Source organism: Neofelis nebulosa, chromosome 8 (genome assembly GCF_028018385.1).
Source record: "Neofelis nebulosa isolate mNeoNeb1 chromosome 8, mNeoNeb1.pri, whole genome shotgun sequence".
NCBI classification, from domain to species: Eukaryota; Metazoa; Chordata; class Mammalia; order Carnivora; family Felidae; genus Neofelis; species Neofelis nebulosa.
The window spans coordinates 77,989,169-78,004,689 of record NC_080789.1 but is presented as its reverse complement, the minus strand read 5'-3'; the positions used below and the strand labels follow the sequence as shown (position 1 = coordinate 78,004,689).

Genomic DNA, 15,521 nt, shown 5'->3' with positions numbered 1-15,521 from the left:
GTTTGAACTCATGGACCATGAGATCATGACCTGAGCCAAAGTAGGACACTTAACTGACTGAGCCACCCAGGCCCCCCCCCCCAAGCCCTAATTCTTTTAATTGGAGATTGATATGTAGAAACAAAATTTGGGTGCAGGTATGTTCTTGGCTGCTGAGATGTCCTTGCTACTGTGCCTCTCAGAGGGCAGAGTTAGGAAATATGTGCATGTGTATGCACATGCATAAATGTCTCTCTCCATCTGTTCATCTGTGAATATTTATCTACCTATTAAAGACTGTAAGTTCACCCTGATGCTTCTAATTACAACACAGTGCCACCAGTTTTCTTCCAGAAGTCTCCCTTTCCTTATTTGTAACTTTCTCCAACAGTGAGAAACCTGGCTTCCCTTATCGATAATACAGTTATTTATTTGCTCAACCCTAGTGTACGTATAAAGAAGTTTTTAGAATTGTGATCCCATAATCCCTGTGAGAATTTACTAGCTTGACTATAGTAGTTGGGTACAGTTCTTTTTGTCTTTAGCTTTACAGTGTACAGCAAATACACTGATTTCCAAAATTAGCTCTCCACTCCTCTCAGTATGGTTACGTTGTTCATTTGTAGTACAGCTAGGAACATTGGTTACTTTTTGTGTTCCACATGGGGTCACCGGTTTTGGTTACTATTTGGAAGGTGTGTGAAACATTACTAGAGTTGTGAGAATCAGGGCTATATGAAAAGGTGTGCTCAGGAAAGTGAGTATCCCTCGTCCCTTGTATCACTTTTCCTTCCTGCTGTTCCCACTCGCCCTCTGTGGCTTACCAGTATCATTAGTTTCTGGTTTATTCTGTATTTCTTTTTTATTCCGTATATGTAGATACATATCTTCATACACAGTGATTACAGTTCTTGTGTGTGTGTGTGTGTGTGTGTGTGTGTGTGTGTGTGTGTTTAGTAGTGTGCAATTTGAATGCTGTTTGGGGATTTCCTCTCTTCAGGGTGCTGTTCCTAATTGGTATATTGTTACCACTAATGTATTAGAAAGCTAATGAAATTATTATTTTCTTCCTTGAAAAATAATTTTGGGATTGTTTTCTAGAATGAGAGTGAGAACGTGAATTTTGTTGGCCTCGTTAGCACTGAACTGTCTGTTCCTGAATAGGCTTGGTTTAAGAAAATTGTAACATAAAACAAGCAGTGTTTTTCAGGTTTTCTTTAAGTCATTATATATATTTTTAGCAAGACATTTAAAAATGTTCTTTCCCCTTACTAATTGAGTGAATTATTTCAAGTATCAGTGAGAGCAGTTATACTGTTGCATAAAATGTATTATTTTGCTCCCAGAAGTCTTATAGAGTAGCTTTTCTAAAAATACTAAAAACCAAACATTTCCCAGAGTTTGTTTAAATAGTGCTGTGGTGCATTTCATCGGGCACTCTTTTTCTTTTCACATACTCTGCAGGCATTTGGGCAGTCCTTCTCCATCCACCGGAAGGTTGCTGAGGATGGAGAGACCCGGGAGGAAACACTTCTGCAAGAGTCTGCATCGAAGGAAGCTTACTATCTGGGGAAGATCTTGGAGATGCAGAACGAACTGAAACAGAGCCGGGCTGTGGTCACTAACGTTCAGGCAGAAAATGAGAGGCTCACGGCTGTCGTGCAGGATCTGAAGGAGGTAAACAGCCAACTCCCTGTGAGAGATTCGTGGGAGAGAGAAATAAGATAAAATTCTTTCTAGGAGAGAGGAATAAAACACACAAAGCACATAATACTGATGCTAGTGATTTTTCTTGTTTAGTGGAATGACAGCCTGTTCTGAGATGAGCTTTTGTCTTCTTGTTTGTTAAGAATTGGAAGCCCATTTATCGAGTAGTTGGGAATTGACCTTGCTTTTCTGCAAAAGTTTTTAAAAAATATTGTGACCTTAGCACTTCCTCTCCCCTTTACTGTTTTTTTTTTTAATTTTTTTTAACGTTTATTTATTTTTGAGACAGAGAGAGACAGAGCATGAATGGGGGAGGGTCAGAGCGAGGGAGACACAGAATCCGAAACAGGCTCCAGGCTCTGAGCTGTCAGCACAGAGCCCGACGCGGGGCTCGAACTCACGGGCTGTGAGATCATGACCTGAGCTGAAGTCGGCCGCCCAACCGACTGAGCCACCCAGGCGCCCCATCCCTTTTACTGTTTTAATACGAGGTGGAGAAAAAGCTGGCTGTGATGCTCTGTGTCAGCACTCATTCAAAATGGCAGTCGTGTTGGCTCAGGACTCTTCTCACTGGGGAGTGAGACTCCAGGGGAATGTCTGTGGGGTCGTAGAGTCTGACAATGCAGAGCCATAAACTATTTTTTTGGCTGTAGAGAAGGCAGCAGATTACAGCTGGTATGAATTAGGTCTGGGAGCCTTCCTCAGTTGCTGGGCCTTCTGGACTCACTCTCTTCGGCTTTTCCATGGCAGCATCACGTGCCAGATCATTTTCAGAGTGGCACAGTCATTCTTTAGTGGAGGGGGGATATTGGGAACAGCTTAATCTACCACACCCTTTTAAGAGCATTTTTGGAAACTTCATATTAAGTCATTCACTCCATTTTTGGATGTGAATGCTATAGAGGAGGTACAGATGTCCTCGAATTCTTATACCAGTGCAGAAGAGAATGATGAACCAAGTGGGCTTTTCAGTTGAGTGTTTTAGTAATGTAAAAGGGTAGAATGAAAGAATTGTTAAATATTGTAAAATACAAGAGAAATAATACACTGATGTTTTTCTCCTGAAATTAGTGACATTACAAATAGAGTTTTGTAAATAGAGATGTAAATTGTCCTAAATTTGTTGGCATTTAATAAATAATTTGCATTTCCACATGTCCATGTTACAGTGAACTAAATGCATATTACAGTAAGGTTTCTGCTTTACCTAACTCATTCTCTTTGGACATGCCCAAGAATAGTAATATGATTTCTAGAGACCAAGAAAGGGCCGACCAAGTGGAAATTAGTGCTGGGTACTGAGAAGAACATGAGACAGTTTTCAAGATACCCTGCCTCCTTTTCCTCCAATGCAAGTGAAGGTTAAAAACAAAGCTCCTCTCTAGTTCTTTATATGATGCATCTATCAGTGTTGGGTTTGGGCCATCACTTGCTTACCCTTTATGGTAGCAGACCCTGCTCCTCCTAAGGAATTGCCATTCACCCTTTCAGCCCAGGCTTCCCTGTGAGACAGGTGTCCACTACAGAAGTGGACCCAAGATCATGTAGTGCTACAGGCTACCATCCTGGATCGAGTGAGTCCCTGAACATCCACCAGGGGATTACGTGGAGCAGCAGGTTCACGTGGCAAGTTGGCAGATGCAGTGTGACACAGACAATGCGGGGCCATGGGCACACACAGGTAGTTGGTTTGTGGAGAATTCCCATGGCCAGTGAGTCAAGCGGTCTCAACTGCTAATTAGATGGATCCTCTGAAAGCCACACATCCTCACGGTGCACAGCAGCTGGAGCTGAGGAACAAGCAGTGAGGGTTGGGGAAGGGCAGAAAATCCACAGATGTTTCTCTGTGGAGGCATTGCAGTGGTGATTGACCAAGCATCCTCACTACAAGCTGCGCTTGAGTGGAGTTTCCAGGGAGTAGATTTATGATCACCAGTGGGAGTCGGTACTGAAGAGTGAAGGTATAAGTTATGAATGAATTGAGGGAGCAAAGAAAAAAATTTTGAGGAGCCATTCATTCAGATCAGTTTTCAAATTTTAGTGAGTATCAGAGTCACCTAGAAAACGCATCAAAACATGACCCCTAGCCCCACCCTCAGGAGTTCTGATTCTGGAGGTCTTGGTGGAATGCAATTAATTTGCACTTCTTACAGTTTCACAGAAGGTGATGCTGTGGCTGCTGCCCTGGAGACCATGCATTAAGAACCACTAATTTAAACTTTTTGGCTGGCCCCAAATTAGGGAAGGGAGTATCATAATCATACGGCTCACAATTTGGGGAATTGCTGAATGAATCACTGGGTTATAATCCTCTATTTCTATACAATAGTTGATTTGCAGCAAGAGAATAACTTGGTATATCCAAATTTATGTATTTTTTAATCTAAAATATACATAAGGCAATCTAGCCTATGAGTGTATTCATTCAGGTTTATTAGTTAATGAAAAGAAAAAAAAACCCAGTTGTCAATTTCCTGTTCTTCTGAGTGTGCCAACAAGATATTTGTTGGTGTTCTTTCTGATGGGCTGGAAGCTACTGGTATTACTATACTTGGGAGGCCTGCAGGTTTTCATCCAGGCCTCATGTTTTCAAGTACCTAGTAAAATTATTAGCATTTAGAGCTGAGTACATTTGTAAAAGGAGAAAAGGAATAAATTCTATTTTTTGGTATATTGATAGAAACTTTTTTATTGAGATATAATTGACATACAACATTTTAGTTTCAGGTATACAGCATAATGATTGATATTTATACAATGATTGATACAGGGTAATGATTTGATGTTTATATTGTGAAATGATCACCACAATAGGTCTAGTTAATGTCCACCACCTTCCATAGTTAAAAAAAATTTTTTTTCATGTGATGAAAAAATTTGTTAAGATTTGTTCTCTTAGCAAATACATAATACTATATTATTAATTATAGTCACCATACTGTACATTATATCCCCATGACATTTATTTTCTAACTGGGAGTTTGTATTGACATAGACTTTTGATGTCTGGTGTTAAATTGAAATCCCAGATTTGTTTTTATTGTACGCTCAATTTTGTTTTTTTATTTTTGTACTCTGAGCATGGAATGATGCATAATGATTGGAAGAGAGATCATAAAACAAAAAATCATAACCTGATGGGCCATGGGAAATACAGAAGGATAACCAACACAAGATGTAGGAAATCATCAGCTTGACAGATGCTATGTGAATTTAATTGATGGAATCACTTTTATGTACTGGCAGTAAACTATTTACTCATTTAGTTACTCATGTCTTATTTCAGTAGGATTGTTGGTACTGGCCAAGATGTGTGTGTCTGTAAATGTTGCATGTGTATTATAGAAGCTTGACAAATGTTTGTATACATGTGTAATTCCAAGGTCAAATTCTCTTCCATATATGGTAGATATAGGATAATATAGTAGAAAAAAAATAGAACATTTTCTGAACTAGGTATTAGAAAATTAATATTCTAGTCTCAGCTCTGCTAAAAGTTTTACAATTATATTCATGGTATTTGTAGAAGCTTATTTTATCATATAGTAAATACAGTACATATTAAACATAAACTGTTATCATTAAAAATTTTCTGCATCCTCCATAAAAACATTGTTGAAAATATCCCTTACTATGTTGATCTATATTCTTAGGTCAAAGAAACATCAGATAAATACCTCTTTGAATTTATTACCTTGAAAATTCTTTCTGTTGAGATATGAATCACGCAGTAGGAATTACAGTATGCTTTTTTTTTCTGCTTTGGTTGTTAAGAAGCTCCAGGACTATGTTTAACTGTAGAAACTCAGATTTTTCATATAATTCTTCCCATTTTTATCATCCTGATTGTATGTGTGTCTTTAATGGTAAACTGCTTTAACAAATTTTTTGAAGTATAGAGAGCATAAAGAAAAACTATTACCCCAACTAAAGAACCAAATTAGGGATTAATCCTACAGGGCCAGTAAAAAAACCCTTGGGTTGCCTTGATCAGCATCATTTTGGTGAGAGCTTAAAGAGAACAGGTTACTATAGTGCCTAAGCAGATATTTAGTAAACAAATTTGATTTTCACTTTTCTCTCTCCAACCTATAGGTGTAACATGTAGACGATAGCCTAAATAGGTTTATTTGAACAATATTTATTGAACACTTACTTTGTATTGAAGTAAAATCCACATTGATAAAATCATAAAACAGGATAATGAAACTTCTAATAATACTGAATACTCTCAGTTGTTAGTAAGGGAAGTCAGAATTTACTGCAATATTTTATGAAGCATACAATGCAATTTTACCGGTATTCCTAACCAGAATTGGTGTATATGTGAAAAAGAGATGTTATGGGAGATAGAACCCTTCAGGTAGAATGCAGAAGATTGGAGTTATAAAATGGATTATTGACCTTAATAGAGATTAAACCTATACTTTAAAGTGCAAATAACTTAATATTGACTGCCAGATAATATGCCAGCCACTGTTCTAAATTCTTTACATGGATTAACTTGCTGAATCCTTATAACACCTTGTTGAGGTAGATTCTATTATTATACCATTTCATTTTCTGACAGGGCACATAAATCACAGAGATGTCACATAACTTGTCCAAAGCATGTGAGTAGTAAGTGACAAGCCAGGATTGGAACTCAGAAAGTCGCTCTCATCTCGACTCTGTCTGTCGTGTCACTATACTGCCAAGAGCACAAGTTTCCCTCCTCTCAGTCTTGCCTCACGCTGATGAAATTTCTAGCAAAATATATGAAGCTTTAGTACATTATCTAAATTTGTAACTTACTGGAATATTATTATTAGTTTTGTGATGTGGCCATTTTTTTAAATACTTTTTTTTTGTTAATGTTTATTTATTATTGAGAGACACAGAGCATGAGCAGGGGAGGGGCAGAGAGAGGGGAAGACACAGAATCTGAAGTAGGCTCCAGGCTCTGAGCTGTCAGCACAGAGCCTGACGCCGGGCTCAAACTCACAAACTGTGAGATCATGACCTGAGCTGAAGTTGGTCGCCTAACCAACTGAGCCACCCAGGCGCCCCTTGGGATGTGGCCATTTCATATATATTTTTTTCTTTTCTTTTTTCTTTTTTAATTTACATGCAAATTAGGTAGCATAAGTGCAAAAATGATTTCAGGAGTAGATTCCAGTACTTCATCCCCTATGTATAACACCCAGCATTTATCCCAACAAGTGTCCTCCTTAATGCCCCTTACCCATTTAGCCCATCCTCCCCACCCACAACCCCTCTAGCAACCCTCAAGTTTGTTCTCTGTATTTAAGAGTCTCATGTTTTGTTTCCCTCCTTGTTTTTATATCATTTTTGCTTCCTTTCCCTTATGTTCATCTGTTTTGTATCTTAAAGTCCTCATATGAATGAAGTCATATGATCTTTGTTTTTCTCTAATTTCGCTTAGCATAATACCCTCTAGGTCTGTCCACATCATTGCAAATGGCAAGATTTCATTCTTTTTGATTGCCGAGTAATACTCCATTGTGTGTGTGTGTGTGTGTGTGTGTGTGTGTGTGTGTGTATCATCTTCTTTATCCATTCATCTGTCAATGGACATTTTGGGCTCTGTCCATACTTTGGCTGTTGTCAATAATGCTGCTACAAGCACTGGGGTGTATGTGCCTCTTTGAAACAGAACACCTGAATCCCTTGGATAAATACCTAGTAGTGCAATTGCTGGGTCATAGGGTGGTTCTATTTTTAATTTTTTGAGGAACCTCCATACTGTTATCCAGAGTGGCTGCACCAGTTTGCATTCCCACCAGTAGTGCAAAAGAGATCCTCTTTCTCCACATCCTCTCCAACATCTGTTGTTGCCTGAGTTGTTAATTTTAGCCATTCTGACTGGTGTGAGGATGGTATCTCACTGTGTGATGTCGAGTGATGTGGAGCAGTTTTTCATGTGTCAGTTGGCCATCTGGATGTCTTTTTTTGGAGAAGTGTCTATTCATGTCTTCTGCCCAAGTCTTTACTGGATTATTTGTTTTTTGGGTGTTGAGTTGGATAAGTTCTGTATAGATTTTGGATACTAACCCTTTATCGGATATGTCATTTGCAAATATCTTCTCCCATTCCATCGGTTGCCTTGTAGTTTTGATGATTGTTTCCTTTGCTGTGTAGAATCTTTTTATCTTGATGAGGTCCCAATAGTTCATTTTTGCTTTTGTTTCTCTTGCCTCTGGAGGCATGTTGAGTAAAAAGTTGCTGTGGCCAAGGTCAAAGAGATTTTTGCCTGTTTTCACCTGTAGGATTTTGATGGCTTCCTGTCTTACATTTAGGTTTTTCATCCATTTTGAGTTTATTTTTGTGTATGATGAAGAAAGTGGACCAGGTTCATTTTTCTGCATGTTGCTGTCCAGTTTTCCCAGCACCATTTGCTGAAGAGACTGTCTTTATTCCATTGGATATTCTTTCCTGCTTCATCAAAGATTACTTGACCATACGTTTGTGGGTCCATTTTTGGGTTCTCTGTTCTGTTCCATTGACCTGAATGTCTGTTTTTGTGCCAGTACCATACTGTCTTGATGATTACAGCTTTGTAATACATCTTATAGTCTGGAATTGTGATGCCTCCAGCTTTGGTTTTCTTTTTCAGGATTGCTTTGGCTATTTGGGGTCTTTTCTGGTTCTATACAAATTTTAGGATTGTTTGTTCTAGCTCTGTAAAGAATGCTGGTGTTATTTTGATAGGGATTGCATTGCATACGTAGATTGCTTTGGGTGGTATCGACATTTTAAAAATATTTGTTCTTCCAATCCAGGAGCATGGGATATTTTTCCATTTTTTGTGTGTGTCTTCTTCAATGTCTTTCATAAGCTTTCTATAGTTTTCAGCGTATAGAGTTTTCACCTCTTTGGTTAGGTTTATTCCTAGGGATTTTTTGGTTTTTGGTGTGCCATTTTATATTTTAAAAGCTGCTTAATCCATATGACTTTTATTACAATTGAAACTCTTACTATTTTCCTTCATTGTTATACACCAAATTTCATGATATACCAGTGGCTTAATTTCCAGGAACGTATGATGCCAACATTTTAGGAATATATCTAATCTACCATTAGGAATCCATATCTACAAACTTTTAGGGCAGGAAGGCTTTTAGTGATTATTTGGTAAAGACTATTCCTAGTTCAACAATTCTTTCTCCAATACCTCTACATGGTCAATGTAGCCTTTATTCAGACATTTCCAGCACTATGGAGAAGATAAACTGTGAGTCCTTACAAGGAGGGGGCTCTCTTTTGTCTGTCATTTATCTTTGAATCTCCAGCACCCAGCACAGTGTCTTGCCAAAAGCAGACATTAAAAAATGTTTGTTGACATGAACTGAAAGAACATGCTTTGGAAGTTACACATTCCTAGGTTTGAATTTGAGGTGGGCCACTTACCAACTATGTGGTGTTGAAAAATTGCTTTTGTTCTCTAAGCTTCGCTTCCTTAATCCCAATGTGGAGGTGATAATACTAACATAGAGGTCCTGTGCAAAATGCCCAGAGTTGCTAAATTGTTGTTTTCTCCCTGTCTTACAACTTCTTTACAAGGCTGCCCGTCCTGTTGCTTGGCAGTTCTAATTGTTAAACTGCCCTTTTTTATTAAATGAACAGTTGACACCCTGTAATTTTCACCAGCTGGCCACATTTCTAGCCTTTGGATATACAAAGAACTGTTTTGTCTTCTCTTTTTCAGGCTAAACATATCTAGATCCATTAGCACTTCCTTATGTGACATGGTTTCAGGTTGCCTTACCTTCTTAGACTAACATCCAGTGTCTCTTAAGAATATGTGTCTGCTTTTATTATTTTTTTTTTAATTTTTTAAATGTTTATTTATTTTTGACAGAGAGAGAGACAGAGCATGAGCAGGGGAGGGGCAGAGGGAGAGGGAGACACAGAATCGAAAGCAGGCTCCAGGCTCTGAGCTGCCAGCACAGAGCCCGATGCGGGGCTTGAACTCACAGACCGCGAGATCATGACCTGAGCCGAAGTCGTACACTCAACCGACTGAGCCACCCAGGTGCCCCATGTGTCTGCTTTTAAAAAACATGATACTATTGAGTGTCTTCACCCTTGTTATATATCCTTGAAATTTTGAATCATTGGACCTAGATTGGAGTTTCTCATCTTACTGTTTTAATGTTTTTGGATTTCCGATTTTGCAATTGTACATTTGTGCACTCAACAAAGCTCTCTAAAGTGCTTACTATGAACCAGATGCTTGGAAAACATCAATGAACAAATATATTTAATAATGAGTGGTTGTTTTCAATGTTAAAACAACTAAATGTATTTAGAAACTATTTCCTTCTACTCTACTATCTGTGGAAATAGAGAGTAAGCTGTGTTTTAGACAATATATATGAATGTTTGTGCCCCCCCCCCAACATACATATGTTGAAAACTAATCTCCAGTGTGATAGTATTTGGAGATGACATTTTTAGAAATTATAGGTCTTGAAGGTGGAGCCCTTATGAATGGGATTAGCTCCCTCATAAAAGAGACCTCTCAAGCCCCTTCCACCATGTGAGGACACCGTGAGAAGATGGCCATCTCTGAACCAGGAGGCAGGCCCTCACTAGACACTGAACCTCTCTGTGCCTTGTTCTTGCACTTCCCAGCCTCCAGAACTGTGCGAAATAAATGTTTGTTGTTTAAGCCACGCAGTCTATGGTATTTTGTTATAGCAGCCTGAATGGACTGGGACAACATATAACATTTTATATAATATACTCATCATCTTAGTCTCTCATTATAACTACAAATATGTGGTACTTGCTGTGACTAAGTGAAAAATATCATCTAAACAGCCAGATTAGATGTCATTGACCTGAGCTACTAAGCACACATTCACTTTATTCTAGGGAGTGCCCTTCAGCCACTCTTTATTTTTTTATTTTTTATTTTTTTTTATTTAAAAAAAAATTTTTTTTAATGTTTATTTATTTTTGAGACAGAGAGAGACAGAGCATGAATGGGGGAGGGTCAGAGAGAGGGAGACACAGAATCCGAAACAGGCCCCAGGCTCTGAGCTGTCAGCACAGAGCCCGACGCAGGGCTCGAACTCATGAACCGCGAGATCATGACCTGAGCCTTAGTCGGACGCCCAACCGACTGAGCCACCCAGGCGCCCCTTCAGCCACTCTTTAAAAATCGATTTGCTTGTTTTATGAATAGGTGCTTTGGTAATGGGGTAGAATTAGCAATCAGGAAATCTAAGTTTGCGTCTTAACTATTGTACCAGTTGTGTGATTAAACTTTTCATTTCCTGTGTAAACACTATAATAATACCTGTCCTGTTCCCCATGATTTTTATGAAGATAAAATATTTTCATGAAAATGCTTTATAAGAAATAAAAGACTGTTATTTATTGTTTCAAGGTTTGGTAATCAGACTTACACATAACAAGACAGAAACAATAAATTAGAAAGTTGTATTGAAGTGTCAGGAGAACCCCCCCACACCTTCTGAAAGTAGCAAGAATAATGCCTGACATCCTGATACTAAAACAGGAAACAACACATATTTTAAAACCAGTAGGTTGAAAGAGGTGAGCTGTCTAGGTGCTCTTACTATCAGTGTAAGCAGCCTTTTATACCAGGCTCGTTCTTGAAAGGGTCACTGTGTTATTTAGTACAACATCGAATGTGCTTACAGATGACCCAAGTGATGGGGACAAGATTGAATTATTTAATTGGCATAGCCAATAAATAACAAAGATTTTCTTGTGGTCTCTGATGTTGATCATTGGGAGCTATGTTTATACATAGTTGAGTGAACTTGATACTTCCAACTGAATGATGATTTTACCATTCTGTAAAGATAGGGCTTGGGTGTAGTCAGAAAGCTATTTTCCTGGCATGTCCCATTTTCTCCCCTGCTCCCCACACTTGTTGGGTATGGGCCTCACACCTCTCTGAGATGATACAAAGCCCCAAACAATGAAGAATTATCAGGGTTTTAATTGGTTTAGTAACTAATAACAATATCATAGCTAACATTTTGAGAGCTTACCATGTGCCAAGCATGGTGTCAGCACTTTACCCTCATCATCTCATTTAATTCCCTCTCTGTTTTCTATCTTTGCCTGACTTTACTTGTGAGGCAAAGAGAGGCTAAACAGCTTGTCCAGCAAGTAGTCAAGAAGGCCTAAACAATCTGACTCTAGAACCCCTGCTCTTAATGATGTTAGTGCCTACTATTGGTTTATTAATTCCACCAGAGAGTGCTATATTTCTTTTGGTCAAAAAGTTCTTTCCAGGGGCACCTGGGTGGCTCATTCGCTAAGCGTCCGACTTTGACTCAGGTCATGATCTCGCAGTTCATGAGTTCAAGCCCCGCGTTGGGCTCTGTGCTGACAGTTCAGAGCTTGGAGCCTGTTTCAGATTCTGTGTCTCTGTCTCTTTCTGCACCTCCCCCACTCGCACCCTGTCTCTGTCTCTCTCTCAAAAATAAGCATTAAAAAAATTCTTTTTAAGTTATTTCCAACACTTGCTAAGCTATCGTAAACAAATATCTCTATTAACATTATTAGGAATTTGAAAGCAAAGTTTAACAATACACAGACAATTCACTTTTGAATAATTGTGCTTTGATTGTGCCTTTTGGAAAAATAAGTTACACGAGTGGACTTGTTTGTAGGATTAATTTAAAATTATAAGCTCATAGAATGCTTTTTTGGCAGGGGGGTGTACAATTCTATGAATTATGACCCATAAATAGATTCATGTAACTGCAGCCAGAATCAAGATGCAGAACAGTTTCATCGCTCCGGAAACCTCCACTGTGCTGGGCGACTGCTTTGTGGTCATACGGTCCCCCACTCAATTTCTGATAACCAGTCATCTGTTCTCAGTCACTATGGTTTTGTATTTTCAGGAATGTCATGTAAAGGAAATCTTACAACATGTAAACTCTTGAATTTCGGTCCTTTCTCTCAGCATAATGTCTATGAGATTCATCTAAGTTTTTACATATATCAATAAGTGTTCCTTTTTATAGTGGAATAGGATTCCACTATATGGATATACTCTAGTTTTTTTCAATCAGTTCACTTATTGAAGAACATTTGGGTGTTTTCAGGTTTTGGTAGTTACAAGCAGAGCTGTCATGAACATTTGTATTTTTGTGTGAATATAAGTTTTCATTTCTCTAGGACAAATAATTAAGAGGGTGGGAACTCTTGGTCAGATGGTGAGTGTGTGTTTCAGAGTGGCTGTACCGTGTTGCATTTCTGATAGCAGTATGTTAAAGTTCTAATTTCCCTTCATCCTTTCCAGCACTTGATATTATTAGTATTTTTAATTTTAGCCATTCTGATAGGTATGTAGTAATATCTCATCATAGTTTTGTTTGAATTTCCCTAATGCCTAATATTGAACATCTTTTCATGTGCTTATTTGCCCTCCACAGTCTCCTTGGTAAAGCTTCTGTTTCAGGCTTTTTTCCATTTATTAATTGTGTTATTTCTTTTCATAGGTAAGTTTTGAGAATTCTTTATATATTCTGGATATAAGACCTTTGCAAATGTTTTGTCCTAGTATTTGGCTTGTCTTTTCATTCTCTTTAATTTTTTGCAAAGCACAATTTTTCTCGTTTTGATACACTCTAATGTATCAGAAAACACTTATGGGAGGTGGGAGTGGGTGGAATGAGTTAAGGGGAGTCAGAAGGTACAAACTTCTGGTTTGTAATGATGTAATATATAGCATGAGGATGTAACATATAGCATGGTGAGTAGAGTTAATAATACTATATTGCATAGTTGAAGGTTGCTGAGAGAGTAGATCTTTTTATTATTTTTTTTAATGTCACTTTATTCCTATTTGGTATATAGATGAGCCAAAGGATTTTTTTTTAAATATCAGTTTATTCCTATTCAGTTGTTGCCTGCTTCCAGACCTCTATGGAAGACAAAGTTCCTTTGATCATCTGGTAAGTTGTGGGTTCTGAGCTGAGCAGTGCTCTTGGTCATGGAGTAGATAGACATAGAGTAGGTTCTGTGTCTGTGTCTGCTCAGGGCTCACAGCTAACAAGAGAGTAGATCTTAAAAGTACTCATCGCACACAAAAAGTTCGGTAACTATGTATGGTGACAAATGCCAACTGTATTTACTGTGGTGATCATTTCACAGTGTATACAAATATCGAATCATTGTGTTATATACCTGAAATTATTGGAATGTCATGTGTCAGTTATACCTCAGTAATATTAATATTATTAATAATAATAATACATTTATGTATTATGTTTTTCCTATCAGATTGAAGAATACTCTGGGGTGCCTGCGTGGCTCAGTCAGTTGAGCATCCAACTCTTGATTTCAGCTCAGGTCATAATCTCACAGTCATGGGATTGAGCCCTGTGTGGGGCTCTGCTCTGTGTGGGGTGTGGAGCCTACTTGAGATTTTTTCTCTCCCTCTCCCTCTGCCCCTCCCCTGGTCTCTCTCTCTTTCTCTCTCAAAAGAAACAAACAAACAAAATAAAACAAAAAAAAACAACTTTTCTATCCCCAAGTCATGATAGGTGATAGCTAGATTTTCTCCTATATTTTTATCTCAAAGCTTTAGAGCTTTAAATTTAGATCTGTGATCCCTTTGACTTAATTTTTGTATAAAGTATGAAGTTTAAGATGAGGTTCATTTTTTTGCATATATATATCTGATTGTTCCACCATCGTTTGTTAAAAAGACTTTTCTTCTTCCATTGAATTGCCTTTGCACCTCTGTCAGAACCAATTGGCCATGTTTGTTTGGGTCTATTTCTAGACTCTATTCTCTTCTGTTGATTTATATGTCTATCCCTTTGCTAATACCACACTGTCATGATGAAGTCATAGAGGTAACAGGAAGCCAAATCATGTAGGGTATTATAGACCACTGGAAAGATTTTGGCTTTTGCTTTGAGCGAAATGGGAAATTATTGGAAAGTGTTGAGCAAAGGAGTGACATGACTTTAAAGAGACAAGGATAAGAGTAGGACATTTTTGCAGTCATCCAGATGTAAGAAGATGGTAGTTTTGGCCAAAATGATAGGTGGAGGTGGTGAAAAGAGGTCATATTCTGAAAGTATTTTGAGAGTGGAGCCAACATGACTTTTTAATGGGTCGATTGTAGAGACTAAGAAATAAGAAGGGGAAATGTTGACTCCAGTCAAAGGTTTTAGCTTGACCAACTTGAAAAATGGAATTATCATCACTTGAGATGGGGAAAGCATCAGATGAAATAAGTTTTAGGAGGGAAGATCAGAACTTTTAGACATGCTGAATTTTAAATTTTGATTAGACCACCAAGTGTAGAATATGCGGGGGTCATGGGGAAAGAGGGCCTAGCATTTGGGAGAGAGATTTAGGGATAGAAATATAACTTGTGGAATTATCAGCAGATACATTCTATTTAAGGCACATCAGTGAGATCACCAAGACTGGAAGTATAGATAGACAAGGAAGAGGCCCAAGAACTGATCCCTAGACCACCTCAGCACTGAGAGGTTGGGGACAAGAAGGGAAACTAGCAGAAGACACTAAAAATCATAGTGGGATAGAAAGAAAATAAAGAGAGAATGATTCCTGGAAGCCAAATGAAGAAAGTGATATCTATGAAGGAAGTTATCAAAAGTGCAAATGCTGCGGGGCGCCTGGGTGGCTCAGTTAGTTAAGCATCCGACTTTGGTTCAGGTCATGATCTCATGGCTTATGAGTTCCAGCACCACATCTGGCTCTGTGCTCACAGCTCAGAGCCTGGAGCCTGCTTCGGATTCTGTGTCTCACTCGCTCTCTGCCACTCCCCTGCTTGTGCTCTGTCCCCCTCTCTCTCAAAA

The 15,521-nt window shown here is 38.5% G+C and overlaps 1 protein-coding gene across 7 annotated transcripts in view; it reads left to right on the top strand.

Moving 5' to 3' along the window:
• The window catches only part of BICD1 (BICD cargo adaptor 1), a 261,478-nt gene that overhangs the window by 109,057 nt on the left and 136,900 nt on the right, over window positions 1-15,521 (top strand). For all 7 annotated transcript variants that reach the window (XM_058743157.1, XM_058743156.1, XM_058743160.1 and 4 more), the window contains exon 2: window positions 1,444-1,656. In XM_058743157.1, the coding sequence (XP_058599140.1) occupies window positions 1,444-1,656 (213 nt within the window). The remainder of the gene's footprint in view (window positions 1-1,443; window positions 1,657-15,521) is intronic.